Here is a 13,663-nt window from a genome sequence, read left to right on the forward strand (position 1 = left end):
ATCTGAATCAGAGCCTGAACTTCATCGCCGCTCCCCCCACCGCCGCCCGGGCCCCTAGCAACCCCCACACCGCACAGAACTATCCGGCGCGGCCCCTGACATCAACATCAACATCGCGAATCGGCATCGCTTGGACGAAGCCTCCCCACCGATTTCGCTGCGACCCTCATTCGTTCTCACAATTTGCGATTGAACCCGACCCCTTTGCTCTACCTATCAGATCGACCGAGCGACCGATCTCGAGGCTGGGTCCCTCCCCGCGGAGACGCGTAAAGACCCGTCGAGTATTCGGAGGAAACCCACCCCCCCGGAAACCGCATGATCTTCAACTCCCTGGAGGGCCCGACACAGTCATGTCCTCATCCCTAGCCCGCACCCGCTCACTGCGGAAGCCGACGCAGGGCTCTTCGACCGATCTCCCTCCGACGAAGACGACGTCCGCACCCTCGGCTTCGACCACAGCAGCAGCTAGAGGCACCGCGAGCTCGACCGCAGGAGGAGGAGGAGGAGGGGCCGCGCCATCGGCGTCGGCGTCCACGTCAAACCGGCCCCTCTCGCCTAGCAGACTCCCCGCGCCCCGTTCCGTCGCTGCCACGCGTCCTACAACGCGCACCGTCTCCGGCGCCAGCGCCGCCAGCGCCGCCTCCGAGGCGCCCAAGAAGAAGAGGCCGAATCCCCTATCGTCGCTCCTGAGCAGGAGCTCCTCGGCGCGCCAACCAGCGTCTGCGACGACGTCGACATCGACGAGGCAGAGAGATGCGACGACCGGAGGAGCAGGAGGGGGAGGACCTACCAGCTCGGGACCAACAAGCGCCCCATTGACGAGGACCAGCGCGCTCTCGGGCCTCACGAGGACGTCTTCGACGAGGGAGCCGGGTTTGGCGCGGACGCGATACCCCGCAAACGCCTCGACGAGCAACCTCGGTCTCGCCTCGACATCCCACGCCGGAGCCGGGGCCGGTTCCGGATCGACCACACCGACAACGACGAGACCAACCACATCAGGCGGCCTGCCGGCCACGAGACGCGCCGCCGCACCAGCGACCTCAGCAGCAGCAGCGGCAGCGGGGAGTCCCACAAAGGGCCACGCGCGCGCAAGGAGCGTCGCAACCCTGAACAACAGCACTGTCCTCCGACCCCTGAGCCAGGCGTCGTCCGCCGGGGGCGCTGCCGCCGCACCGGCGAGATCACGCCCGACGTCCCTTTACGGCGCACCTCCTGCATATTCGTACCCATCATCATCATCAACAACGTCAACGACCGCGAGGCCCCGTCCGCCCTCAGCAACAGACCGTCTCTCTTCGAAACCATCCGTATCCTCCCTCTCCTCCGCGACGACCACGACATCAACACGTACAGCCCGAGCCGGCAGCACAACCACAGCACCCGTCCGACAACCCCCAAAACAACCCCCGAAACCACCCTCGCAGCAGCAACAACCACAAACACAACCACCACACCTCACCCGCCAACACCAACAAAGACAAGCCTCCCCAACCTCGCCGCCAAGAGCCAAACCAGTTCTGCGCCCAGCCTTCTCGACCCTTCAACAGCATTACTCCCCCGCCAAGTCCCTCGCCCCGAAACCCCTGACCGCGACCTACCTCGCCGCCCCCTCCCCCTCAAAGCTCCCCGCCAACGTCGCCCTCACGGCTGAGACGTCCCGCCTGCAGACCGAGCTCCTCCAGCTCCACCTCCTCCACCGCGACCTGCCGCAGGTCACCTCACAATGGCACGCCAGCGCCCGCCAGAAACTCGCCGCCCGACATGCCGAACTTGCCGCCTCCGCAAAGGACCTCGCCGCCCTGGAATCCGACGCGGTGGAGCGCCTCAACGTTGCCGCCCTACGCAGCTGGGCGGCGACAGGTCCGTCATCATCATCATCATCATCATCCGCTGCCGCCGGCGGCAAGGCATCCACCCCCATCATCCCCCTGGAAGACAGAATCCAGCGCCTAGACGCCCTCCTAACCTCCCTCTGGTCCCTCGACAGCCCAGGCGGCAAACACCACCGTCTCGTCCGCGCCTTTGAGCGCTGGGCATCGACCCTCTCCGACCTCGAGGCCGCGCGCGCCCGTGCCGAGGACAGCGGCGACCCCTCGGCCCTGCTGGATGACAACTCGGACGTCCGCTTCGGCGGCGGTCTCGACGCGCGCTGGAAGGACGAGGCCGCGGCTCTGGTGCGGCGGCTGGAGGGTTGGGATGCGCAGCTCAGAGAGCTCGAGTATCGCGGTGACGACGACAACGGGGACGAATCGGACACCACTGCTGCTGCTGCTAGTACTACTACCACCACTACTACGCAGGTGTCGAGCCTGGAGCGCATGTTGGATGGATGCGGCAGCCTCGTCAAGGACATGCTCGACGAGCTGGCCGTCATGCAAAACATTGAGGCGGCGGCGGTCCAGAGGGAGAACGAGTGGATCAAGAGGATGAATAGGGAGGGGGACGACGGTCGCGGCAGAGATACCCTGAGAGCCGGCGCCATTTGGAGATTGATTTAAGGAGTAGCAAGGCGTTGTTGAACTACTACTCCTGTATAAACACGCATTACATACTTAGGCTCGCAGGCAAGCAAGCAATCACATATTAATGGAGAAGAAGTATCTTTCTCGAGGGTCTCAGCGTCAAGTTCATCAATGTCAATGTTTTTTTTGGGGGGGGCTTGATGATCTTTCGACACGAACTCTGCTTTCCCCTACTGTCCATCATAACTTCCGCTGTTTTCCGCTGTTGATAATCGGTTCATCGTCCTCCATAACGATGTCATTCCACATCCATTAACTGTACATTTCAAGTTGTTTTGTTCCGAGTGCAACCTCCGTTTCTTTGCAATTTCGGCCGGTACACACCCTCCCATCTCGGTGTCGCCCATCAAATCAATGCTTCAGGCCAGCTCAAGTCGCCGCCTATGACGAACTTCCACCATGCAACTCCTACAACGATGGCAGCCGTGCTCGTGGCCAGCATCCTGCAGACAAAAGTCAACCTGTCAGATTTCGTAAGGAATAATGACAAACAAAAGAAAGTAAAAAAAAAAAGACAACACGAGCAGCCCATCTGCTGTGCTATGCGAACCGGAGGAGAGAGAAAACCTTACGCCTTTCTCTTGCTGCCGAATAAGCGACTAAACAGTCCACCGATCCAGTCTACGAAAAGTACGCGGAAGAAGGCCTGGAGCCAGCCTCCTTTGCTGTCTGTGACGCTGTGTATCGAGGAAGGGGTTCCAGGACGCTCGGTCGATCCGACCCCGCGCTTCTTGAGCTGGCCCTTGTGACCGTCATCGCGACCGGTCGTTGACACCTCGCCGTTAGTGCTCGAAGCAGAAGCCCTTGCCGATTCACTATCCTGACTGGCGCTGAAGCCTGCTCTATCTTGAGGCGGCTCAACGCGGATGCTGGGGCTGTCAGGCTCTGCGGGGCGAGACTTTGGTGACAGATCCCTCGAGTGCTTGCCGTTGGACTGTCCGTTGGCAGCGGGGGAATCCGAGCTTGCAGACTCTGAGCTTTTCCTGGACTTGGAGCCCTTCATAACGACTCCCTCGTCATCGTCACTCCCAGGCGATGTAAAGATATTCGGCGTCGGCCGTACGGCGGGGCTCGGGACCCTAATCAAACCCTCATTCTCGCGATTGGCTTCATCCGCAGTTGGAGTCTCCTTATCCTCTTCGGCAATTGATCCTAGAGAAAGGAGAGATCTGTCCGAGACCATGGAGCCGTGAGACTTTCTAGGTAGCTCAAGCCTCTTGGTAGAACCTGGACTAGAGGGCTCTGACGAAAGGACAGCTTCCTCATAATATTGGTCAACACTGGCTCGGCGTGATCCAATCACCGGTGAAATGGGTGCGCCATGGAAAGTAGTCTGATCTTCGTTACGTCCAGTTTCGACCTTGCGCACAGCGTCAATGATCCCATCACGGTTTGAGGGCCACCGCTCCAAGGTGGGATCATTGAGATCGTATTTGTCGACATCGTACTCCACATTGCCATGGTGATCGTAGTCCTTCAGGTTTCCGTCTTCATCATCGGCTGAAGGCTCATAGGGTCCGAGAGCTTCGTGAGCGAACAGAGGTGGGGGACCATCGTCCGCATCCTCTCCTTCGAGGTCCTAACACTCTATTAGTCGGAACTAGACGGCTACTAGTCTAACACTTCTTTCGTTCGTACCTCATCAGCGTCCAGCTTCTGGGCAGTGTCAGCAACCTCAGCGGCAGTGCTCGCAACTTGTTCAATTGGCGTCGAAGATAGACGCTTCCTCTCCTCATCTTTGAGATGCTCTACGCCCTTGGGGAGCGGTGCAAGCCGAGTCGTGTCAACCTCGGCGTCAAGCTTCTCGGCGGTATCGGCGACCTCTGCCGCGGTGTCCGCAACTTGCCCAATTGGGGTCGATGAGAGTCTTTGCCGCTCCTCGTCCTTGAGATGACCTTGGATGTTTGTCTTCGGCTCGAGCTGGGTAGCGGTGTAGTCTCTAGCAGCTTTCGAGGCGTCCATGTCTTCCAAAGTTTCAGCGTCTTCGCTTGCCTTTTGACTGTCACCGTTCACACCGTTGAGCTGCTTCGGCTCTTGAGACGCAGGTGCTTCGAGATAGTTGTTCCGATTGCCAGACTCGTCGGTCACTGCAATCACACCATCATGTTAGACAAGTCACTCCGCAATGAAGTAGTGGGCAGCTTGAGGAACACATACCTACAGCGGCATCCTCATTAAGAACCCACCAGTCGCCTTGACCAACACGGAACTTGTACTGGATCTGCGAGCTTGGTCGCACCTCAATGTTTTTGTAAAAGGTGTGTTCTCCACCATCTCCGGTGGTGAAGTCCATTTCCTGGGGTTCCCATTTCGGATTCGAGAAGGAGCCGGCGACGAAGATGGGAGGCTGCGTGCCGGGCTGCCTGTAGGTGATCGTTACGGAAACCATTGTCGACGATGGTCTCCGCGGCGAAGTACGTTGAAGTTGTCAAGCTCAGCTCTCGTCGTCTCTCGGCCAAGTCAACAATGCGAAGAAAAACGTTTGGGTTGGTGAATGTCTTTCGTCAACCGCCCTTCTATCACAGCTCAAGTCAGCACCGGCAAGGGAAACCTTTTGGGAAGGAAAACCCGACGAAAGTGACAGAAAAGGAAGCCGTTCCCTTGGAACCCACAGCGGTGGTGGCGGATTGAGATGGGCAATAACGCTGACGAATGCGGCTGTCTCTGGGCGATACCTTAGAATGCGGCGCTAGTCGGGGAAAGCAAGCAAGCAAGCGATGGGATTGACTTTGGCGAGAAAAAGAAATGGAAGAACCCAAGAGGAAGTAAGACAAGTCTAGGAGAGGAATTTGGAGTGGAGTCCCCGGGTGAGTGTTTCACGCAACGACACCAACAAGGAAAAATCGGGGATTGCGTTTGTTGTGCGAGTGAAACGGCTTTGAGGGAACGAGCTGTTCGGGGGTGGCAGAGTACGAATAGAAGAGGGGCAGGAACTTACCGCAGCAAGGTCGTATGGAAACCAGAGGAGAACCGCGCCGTTGCTTCAAGCTGAACTGACCGGGCGAGTGAGGGGGAGCTTAGATAGCAGAGAGATCAAGAAGCCGACACCTTGTTCTGGGTGTGGGAGGTGCAGCAGCTCAGAACAGGGAAGCTGCGGCACAGAAGGGGTTCATTGCATGATTATTCCGTACCTATATGTGGTGCCGGAGAGGAAGAAGACTGGGAAGTGGTTGGGAGGGACGAGGTCATGGAGGCAGCTATTTGCCGGGCGCTTGCTCACGTTCAGCTACTTACCTTCCTTATTAACCCGAGTTGATTTTGCTTCAACGGATAGGAAGGAAATTCGACAGGATGGTCTGTAAGAGTGACTGGGAAAGGCAGGCACCTGTTTACCATGGCTCCCTCCAGAGAGACCTTGTTTCTCAGCAATTGAGCTGAATTGCTGTTTTAGACGACACACGAGAATGGGCCACCCAGGTAGGTACTCTCACTCACCCTCTCCCTGCCTCCCGTCGTTTGATTCAAGTTTTGTTGGCGGATAGCTCCCGGCACAACGCTCAATGCGCGAGAGCTCCCGCAAATCATTGCCCCAGTATCAGTAGCGGTTATCAGCACCGCAGTCAATGGCCAACCGACTCCATCTCAGCGTCGGCAAGCTTCGTGCGTCATCATCCCTGATGCATCCCGAGGCCAGGGGAGTCGCTGGGACATGCTCATTGGCTGCGAACGCTACATTTTCCCAAGTATCGGAGACTTTCTCCGCACAAGCCATACTGCTCCACAGCCGCCGGGCTAAGCTGATCGTGGGCCCCGGTGGATAAACTTGGAACTGGAAAGCCTGGCCCAGACCGGGACAGCTACTATAGACATCGAGCTTACAGCAAACTCCATCATGCCAAACAAGCTTCGTGGAATGTGTATTCCTCTGACAACCAGCGGCAATTCCTTCTCAGATGTTTGTTTATCAGCCCCAGTCACACAAATATCTACCACTGCCAAAGGGCTATTCTAATCATGAACCTGAACATCGACGGAAAGCGTGTCTTTCAACCAAACACCGCACTGCCCTAAGATCCCTACAAAGATGTGAGACATAGTCGTATGAAAAGACCCGAGCCAGTATTTTTCAGCCAAGCAAGCAAGCCCGCAAGGTAGTGCAAATGTTAGGGTAGTTTCGAATGTCACCAAACTCGGCGAGGCGCTCACTCGGATCAGAGCTCGTCGCTCTCTCAAAGTCTACGAGTACCATTCAAAAATTACCAGACACTCAAACCTAGCACATAGGTCGTGACAAGGCGGTCGAGAGGCGTCTCCGGATCGATTCATGCGTTCAATTGGCTGTGATCCCATCCAGCATCCAGAGCATTGACGTCCCGTGCTACCCCCAGAAGGTGGGAAGATCAAACTTGATCGGATACGGCGGGGCTTCTCTTCTATCCCCGTCTCTCAACCAGCCACGCAACCCACGCCAGCATCGCGAGCCACAATATGGGCAAGCTACCTAGGGTCCCCACTCATAATGTGTTTTCTGCCGAAAGCGGTGAGATGTTTGGCCAATGACGTGATTTCTCGATAAGGAAGGCTTATCGCAGCTCTGCATTTCGTCAGTGCTCTCGACATGTGGGTGGTTGTCGTACGCCTTGTTATTAGCGGCTGCTTCAAGAAAAATCCACCTGTCAAAAAAGAAGAAAAAAACTATTGTCAAGCATAACCGCACGAATTGCGAAATCGCAACAGACCCAGGTCGAATCAGGAACTGTCGACGCAATATTTGCGAGCTTAACACCTCCCTTGGAACCTACTGTCATTAATTCACAATCGCAATAACGCCCTCATTCCCCTTCCCCGCGGTTGCTGTTTAGCACTTTCTGTTTTTCTCTCGCCGACCATGTCTGCCCCTCCTCAACTGATCCACATCAAGCGGAAGCGGGGCGACGAAGATGCTCCGGTCACCTACCTTCGTAAGGCCGCTCTTCCTCCTCTACGATCAGGCGGCGGACGGACTAACGGAGGACAGAACTCGAACCGGGATCCAAACGACATCTAGCCGGTAGTAGCTGGGTCTATCAGAGACGTCTGGCCAAAGCCAGCGCCAGATCCGCCGCCGCCGCCGCCGCTGCTGCTCAGCACCCCTCACAACACTCGATACCAGTCATTCAAACATCGAAGCCTGGCGACGAGATCTCGAGCCCTAAACGACCCCCTCATCTGAGCCATGCTCATCCGACAGGAAAGGCAACGGCGCCGCCGCCGCCGCAACCGCAGACCCAGCCAGACGCGCAGAAGCCCCTACCGCAAACCGCCACAGGATCGCAACGCCCTCAGAACCCCGCCACCGAGCCGAGACGATTCCACATGTCCAGGTCGGCCATGAGCTCACCCGGAGGCAGTACCATACTCAAGGCCGGCGGCGTTTCCAAGAGAGGGCGCTACGGGACCGCCGTCTTCGTGGAGCGGGGGAAGAAGAAGAGCACACGCCGGGCCGTCACAGCGTCGTCCGGCACCACGTCGGCAACGACGACCGCCGAGGCGCTGCCCACCGACGTCGAGATGAAGGAAGACAACAAGCCGGCACCGAAGAAACCCCTCGCCAAACGCCCTCCTCCCCCGCGAGCAGCCTCCGCGGCGACGACGACGGCGACGACGACGAAGATACCCGACATCGAGCCGCAGCGCAAACCCATGCCCGGCGTAGCTCCCACACAGGACATGAGCAAGATCGCGGCCGACATGGACCAGTGGGTTCTCCACGAGATCGGACTGAACCTCAAGGCCATGGAGCAGCAGCAGCAGCAGCAGCAGCAGCAGCAGGCGCCGCGCTCCCCGTCTGCAGTTGCGTCGCCTTCCCGCTTCAAGCCCAAGGCGCCGGTCAAGCGATTTGCCGAGCGGCACCCGGACTTGGCCAAGAAGCTCGACGGCAGCGACGAGGCCATGACCGAGGCGAGCGGCGGAGAGGACGATGAGGACGACGAGAGCGACGACGACTACGTTATTGAGGTGTACGAGCTTGCGCCTTCGAAGCCGGTGTTGGCGGAGATTCCGCCCGAGGAGATTGGCGTGCTCAGGTTCGACTCGCAGGAGGACTTGGAGCTGTTCTACGGCAACGAGGATGACGACTCGGATCTCGATGACGACGAGGACGAGAATGGTAAGGGGTCCACTTTCCAAGAAGTGCCTTTCAGGTGCCGGGGAGGGGAGGTCTTGGATACTCACTACTTGCATGTTTGCTGACACGACACGCGCGCGCGCAGCCGAGAACCACTACACGGCGGATTACCCAGAAGACGAGGTCGATTCCGAGGACGAGTACGATCGCCACGCCTACTTGTTCCGCAACGCCAACGCTTCGGACGAGGAGGAGTTTGACACCCGCGACCCGTATGAGGACGAGGATGATGACATGTACGTCATGGAGGGCGACGAGCGGCGGGACGAGGACGACGTCTTTCAAGATAAGATTCGGCGGTACATTCGCCAGCACGGCGACATGTAAACCGTTGATGCTGTTTCGTGACAGAGTGGTCCTCTGTGGGGAGTGGGAAGCATACCTATCAATAGGACAACATCCCCGCGAAAATAAATACTTTCCACATAGCACAAGTATTACAGAGCTATTCGGGCTTGGTGAGGGCTTTGTGATGTGTGTAATTGAAATAGCCTATTTATCCAACCTTGGAATGGACATAGGAGAAAGTGTCTCTCCTTCACGTAAGTACATAGGGAAAATCCTCGAGTCCGCCCAGAGACCCCTTCAATAGGCCAATACCTCTGGAGCTGAAATCCCATACGCCAGCAGTATCAAGAAAAGTACAGAATGTGCTGCAGAAAAGCGCCTTCTTGATGCGAGACGCCGATATCAAATCCGTTCCACGGCTTGAAGATGATGCATCCCATATCTAACCACGCAAGAGTGTGTCGTCTGTGTGTGTGTGTGTGTGTGTGTGTGTGTGTGTGTGTTGGCCCCTGAAAAACGCCGACAAGTATATACTAATATAACCCGAGATGTGTTTGAAAGAATGTGGCTGGAACAAAGCCCTCTCCCAAACTACGAGACCCCGAAAGGCCTCGCTCCCTCGATCGCGACTCTACATGATCGTGCACGCCCCGACGGTTCGGCCCCGCCTCCGACCGCCGTTGCCGCCCTCTTCTTCATCAGCATGCAACATCTGTGCCTCCCTCGCCCGCCGCCTGCGCCGGCGATGACCGGCGCCGGTGGTCCCCGCTTCCTCATTCGCTTGCATGTATTCGGCCCACCGGTGCTCGAGGCGGTTGGCGGCGGCGAGGTCCCCGCGGAGCACGCGCTTCATGTGCTCGTCCACGGTCATTTGGAACTTGTAAAAGCACTTGAGCCCAATGGCCTCGGACGCGTAGGCGAACTTGCCAATCTCCGACATGGACGGCTTCGACTGCGCGTTGCGGAAGAGGACCTCGCGGATGCCGGTCCAGGTGACGTTTTGGCAGTCGTACACGACCATATGCAGGCCGACCTTGGGCTTCGGCTTCACGGCATTGCTCTGGGAGCGGTTGCTCACCATGTAGGCGGCCTCGGCGAGGACGAGGTCGCTGATGCGGGTGTTGTCGAGGTCGATGGCCCTGAGGTTGACGCAGTTCTTGACGAGCGGGAGCACGCCGCTGTCGCCGAGGTTCTCGCAGTAGCTGATGGAGAGGTGCTCCAGCCAAGGCGCACACGGGGCCTTGGCCAAGTGTTCTGAGAAGAGGGTGTTGGTCAGGTCCGAGAGGTCTTCGAGTTCGAGGTGCGTGAGACGCGGAGTCGAGGCAAAGATGGGCTCCAGCGCGGCATCAGTGAGTGCGGTGCAGCCGGACAGGCGCAGGCCCTGGAGATCCGGGACGTTGTATCCCAGAGCCTTCACACCTTGCGAAGTAAGACGGGAGCAACGGCTGAGGTCGAGATGACGCCATTTCCTCGGAGGAACGATCGGTCGGTCGGTGAGGATGTCGATTTCGGGGTCTTCTCCGTGGACCATGATCTTGAGCGCGCGATCGTTCAGCTCGGCACAGCCATTGAGGACTACCCTTTCCAGCCTGTTCGTCTTGTACAACGTCTCGGCGACTTCTATGTTGTCGAATCCCCTGACCTCTCCTGCCCTCAGATCCTTCAGCCTCGGGCAGCCTTCGATCACTGCCTTGATACCTCTTGCGTCCATATGCACGCACCACGACACGTTGAACATCTCCAGCTGCGGACATGACTCGGCAATGATTTTGCAGGACATGTTGGTTACCGCTGTCAAACCAGTCAAGTTGAGGTGGGCGAGCTTATCGTTCGTTCTCAACAAGCTGTGTAGCGTGTTTCGCTGAAAGTTGCGGCATCCTTCGAGCGTCGCGTTGACCAAGTTCTTGCAAGCCTTGACAACTACCTCGGCCCTCTTGTAGTGTTCGACCTGAACACAGCCCCTTAGGTTGAGGTCCTTGATGAACGGTCCAGCGGCGACGATAATTCTTGCGAGTGATTCAGCCGGGATGATTTGGTAAAATTCCGTGGCGTCAAAAGATGTCCACAGTTGCCCATCGAAGCAGATCTTGTGGAAAGCTTTGCTGACGCGCGAAGCTCGTACAAGCTGTTTGGGTGACAGGTAGGAGAAAATGTGCACGCGCATTTCGTGTGGCATATTCTCCCAGAAGTTGAAGCCGCGTTTGGGGACCGCGGGGTTGGCAACCTGAGCTTTGCTAGTCGTCCTCAGATCGGATGGGAGGCCTATGGTTTGTGCGCCTGGGGACTGCGTAGTGGGAAAGACATTGTCGACTCGGCGAATAGCCAGTCGGCCGTCAATGCCCACGAATTGGATAATTTCGCTGGATGGTGTTCCTGGAACGGAACTGGAGGCACTGGCATAGCCAGATGCTGTTGCGCCTGAGGGAAAATAAGAGTCGCCAGTGAAGGAGGTTCCCGCGGTTGAAGGCCCTGCCAAGCTCACGCAGGAAACGTTACCACGCATGCGTTGAGGATTGCTGTGTGATCTAGTACGGCTACTCCTCGCCAGAGCAGGCGAGGAAGACATTCGTTGGACACCACAGAGCACGCGATGTCGACCTTTCGCTTTACCAGAGGGATTTGAGAGGCCTGAGCCTTGCTCGTCAACCACTTCCATAGGAGTCGGCCCGGTGGGGATTTCAGTGTCGGCCATGGTTGAGACTTGACTGTGCGTGATGGCGAGTTGAAGGAATACAACGCCTTTGGAAATGCGCAAAAGGTAGAAGCTTTGGCCTGAGTCAGACAGCGACTACGATCGTTTGCTCAAAATTGCGCAGTCTCTCAGGCTCTAGTACTGTCTTTCTTGGTAAGGGTAGGTAGCGCGGGGCAGTGAAGCTGAGCTTGATGGTCCACCACTAAGACCCGATGAGGGCAAAAGGCTCGGAACGGTCGGCGGATGGTCCTATTTCATAGTCGGCGTCGCGGATGGAAGCGCAAGTATCGAGCGTGATAGATGAGGAGAAAATTCAAGTCTCTAGGAAGACGGATAAGACATAAAGCGCGAGTAATCGGGAGAGTAATCGGGGAGAAGTTGTGGTCTTGAAGGCTTTCCGTTCTCTTACTACCTTAGAGAGGGGTGTAGAATGGAGGGGTGACCAGGGTCCAGGGACTTGGTGGTATCAGAACGACGGTTGGGAGCCGGCTATCGATAACGGAGGTCAGCCGGTGCAGGTAGCGGGGTGTGGAGCCTCAGAAGGCTGGAAGAAGGGGACCTTACGAGTTGGGGTTGAGCACATGGCACACCGAAGACTCAAGATATCATGGCCTCTGATTCCCGTGTGTTAGGTCACACGAGCAGGATGTGTCTGGGACACGAACAAGGCTGCGACGAGGAGAGATGAGGGTGAAAGGGTGGCAGTGGAGGAGGAGAGGTCGGAGGATGGGGATAAAAGAAAAACAAGTTGTCGAGTCGCGCGGAAACAAAACCACCACTCACACGCCCAACAATGCAATACGAATACATCGCACCGCACCCAAGGCCGGGTAAGGGTAGTAAGTAGAAGCTTAAAACGCGCGCTGGACGGATGCACAAAACGGCCCTCACACCCCCCCAATCGCCATCCCATTCCATCTCATCTCGCCATCCATCCCCTTTGTGTCGGCGAAACAAGGACCCTCCTTATCGATGGGCACCGATGGGTCCCGGTTCGCCATACACAACGCCCATCACTCACACCAACGGGTCAGTCTGACCGTCGCCAGTGCCTCCATGCCCTTGGGATGCACCTTGGGCCATGGGTCTGAATATGGCCACTGGCCATGCTCTCTCTGCAGCGAGGCAGGAAACCGTAAAGACTGCTCGGGATCTCGGCTGCTTCTGCCCAAGACACGAGAAACAAAGTACCGCCGAAACGGACGAGGCTAGCTGCCCGGGGTCTTCTCGCCTGCCTTTCTAGCCAGATTCAACAACTCTGTATAGCTGAGGGAAGTCTCGGCGGCGGGAAGAGTCTGGAAGAAGAAGCCACTAGGGGTCGAGGCAAGACTCAAGAGGCACAGTGATGGCCAGACCCGCGGAGGCGAAGAGGCAAGACATGGAAAGTCGACAGTGGCGGCCGAAACGCAAGAAAGATACATCTGCTATATCCGTACCCACATGGTAAATCGTGCGGGGCCCGTGGCCCGGCGCAAAGAGCGGGCAGGTGGGGGGAGGACGAAGGGGGTAGGGGAGGGGTCCGCCCGGAGTGCAGAGAGGAAAGCCCTCTCCTTCTCGTTCCAATCGTTCCGGCTGCTGGTGAAGAAAAATGGATCACAGATGATCCTGACTCCACTTCGTACAGCCATTCAGACCGCTGCTGACTGACACCGCGCTTGTCCCCCCTCTACCAAGACTCAAGACCCCCAAGAGACGGGAGCGAGAGCATGACAAGAGCACTTGTCCAAGTCACCATCTTCCTTTCGTGGCACCATCACTATTCCTCATCCCGCCATTTAGTCAGTCAACTGACGTGCAGTCCAACGAGACAAATCGACCAAAGCAACCTGCCTCATCAACACCGCCAGGTCATGGAGCGTGCAACATGGCCCGGCGACCGTACTCAACCTCGAAGAAGACACGCCACGTCCTGCTGCACTCAGCACTACATCGCAGGGTCCTCCGCTTCTGCGGCGTCTGTAAGTAAGCAGGGACCTGAACACCAGATCTGCAGGACGAATCCTGTGCGGTACCCAACAGTCCTCAGCTCGCTAGTGTAGTGTGTTGGCT

At 57.4% G+C, this 13,663-nt stretch overlaps 4 protein-coding genes across 4 annotated transcripts; 2 read left to right on the plus strand and 2 right to left on the minus strand.

The window, feature by feature from the left end:
- Window positions 1-353: 353 nt before the first annotated feature.
- Window positions 354-2,504, plus strand: CORC01_12692 (uncharacterized protein; the record flags this gene model as incomplete). Its single annotated transcript, XM_022624311.1, has 1 exon — window positions 354-2,504. One exon carries the CDS (start codon window positions 354-356, stop codon window positions 2,502-2,504), a length of 2,151 nt encoding a protein of 716 aa, XP_022469173.1.
- Window positions 2,505-2,874: 370 nt separating this feature from the next.
- Window positions 2,875-4,917, minus strand: CORC01_12693 (uncharacterized protein; the record flags this gene model as incomplete). Its single annotated transcript, XM_022624312.1, has 4 exons — window positions 2,875-2,971; window positions 3,101-4,107; window positions 4,167-4,615; window positions 4,686-4,917. The coding sequence occupies 4 exons, from the start codon at window positions 4,915-4,917 to the stop codon at window positions 2,875-2,877; spliced, it is 1,785 nt and encodes a 594-aa protein (XP_022469174.1).
- A 2,439-nt stretch (window positions 4,918-7,356) lies between these two features.
- CORC01_12694 (uncharacterized protein) lies at window positions 7,357-8,961 on the plus strand (the record flags this gene model as incomplete). The annotated part of the gene is made up of 3 exons (XM_022624313.1): window positions 7,357-7,429; window positions 7,486-8,616; window positions 8,720-8,961. 3 exons carry the CDS (start codon window positions 7,357-7,359, stop codon window positions 8,959-8,961), a joined length of 1,446 nt encoding a protein of 481 aa, XP_022469175.1.
- Window positions 8,962-9,553: 592 nt separating this feature from the next.
- Window positions 9,554-11,614, minus strand: CORC01_12695 (F-box domain-containing protein; the record flags this gene model as incomplete). Its single annotated transcript, XM_022624314.1, has 1 exon — window positions 9,554-11,614. One exon carries the CDS (start codon window positions 11,612-11,614, stop codon window positions 9,554-9,556), a length of 2,061 nt encoding a protein of 686 aa, XP_022469176.1.
- Window positions 11,615-13,663: the final 2,049 nt, after the last annotated feature.

The sequence above is a fragment of the Colletotrichum orchidophilum genome (genome assembly GCF_001831195.1).
Source record: "Colletotrichum orchidophilum strain IMI 309357 chromosome Unknown Scaffold_162.1, whole genome shotgun sequence".
In the NCBI taxonomy this organism is placed as follows: Eukaryota; Fungi; Ascomycota; class Sordariomycetes; order Glomerellales; family Glomerellaceae; genus Colletotrichum; species Colletotrichum orchidophilum.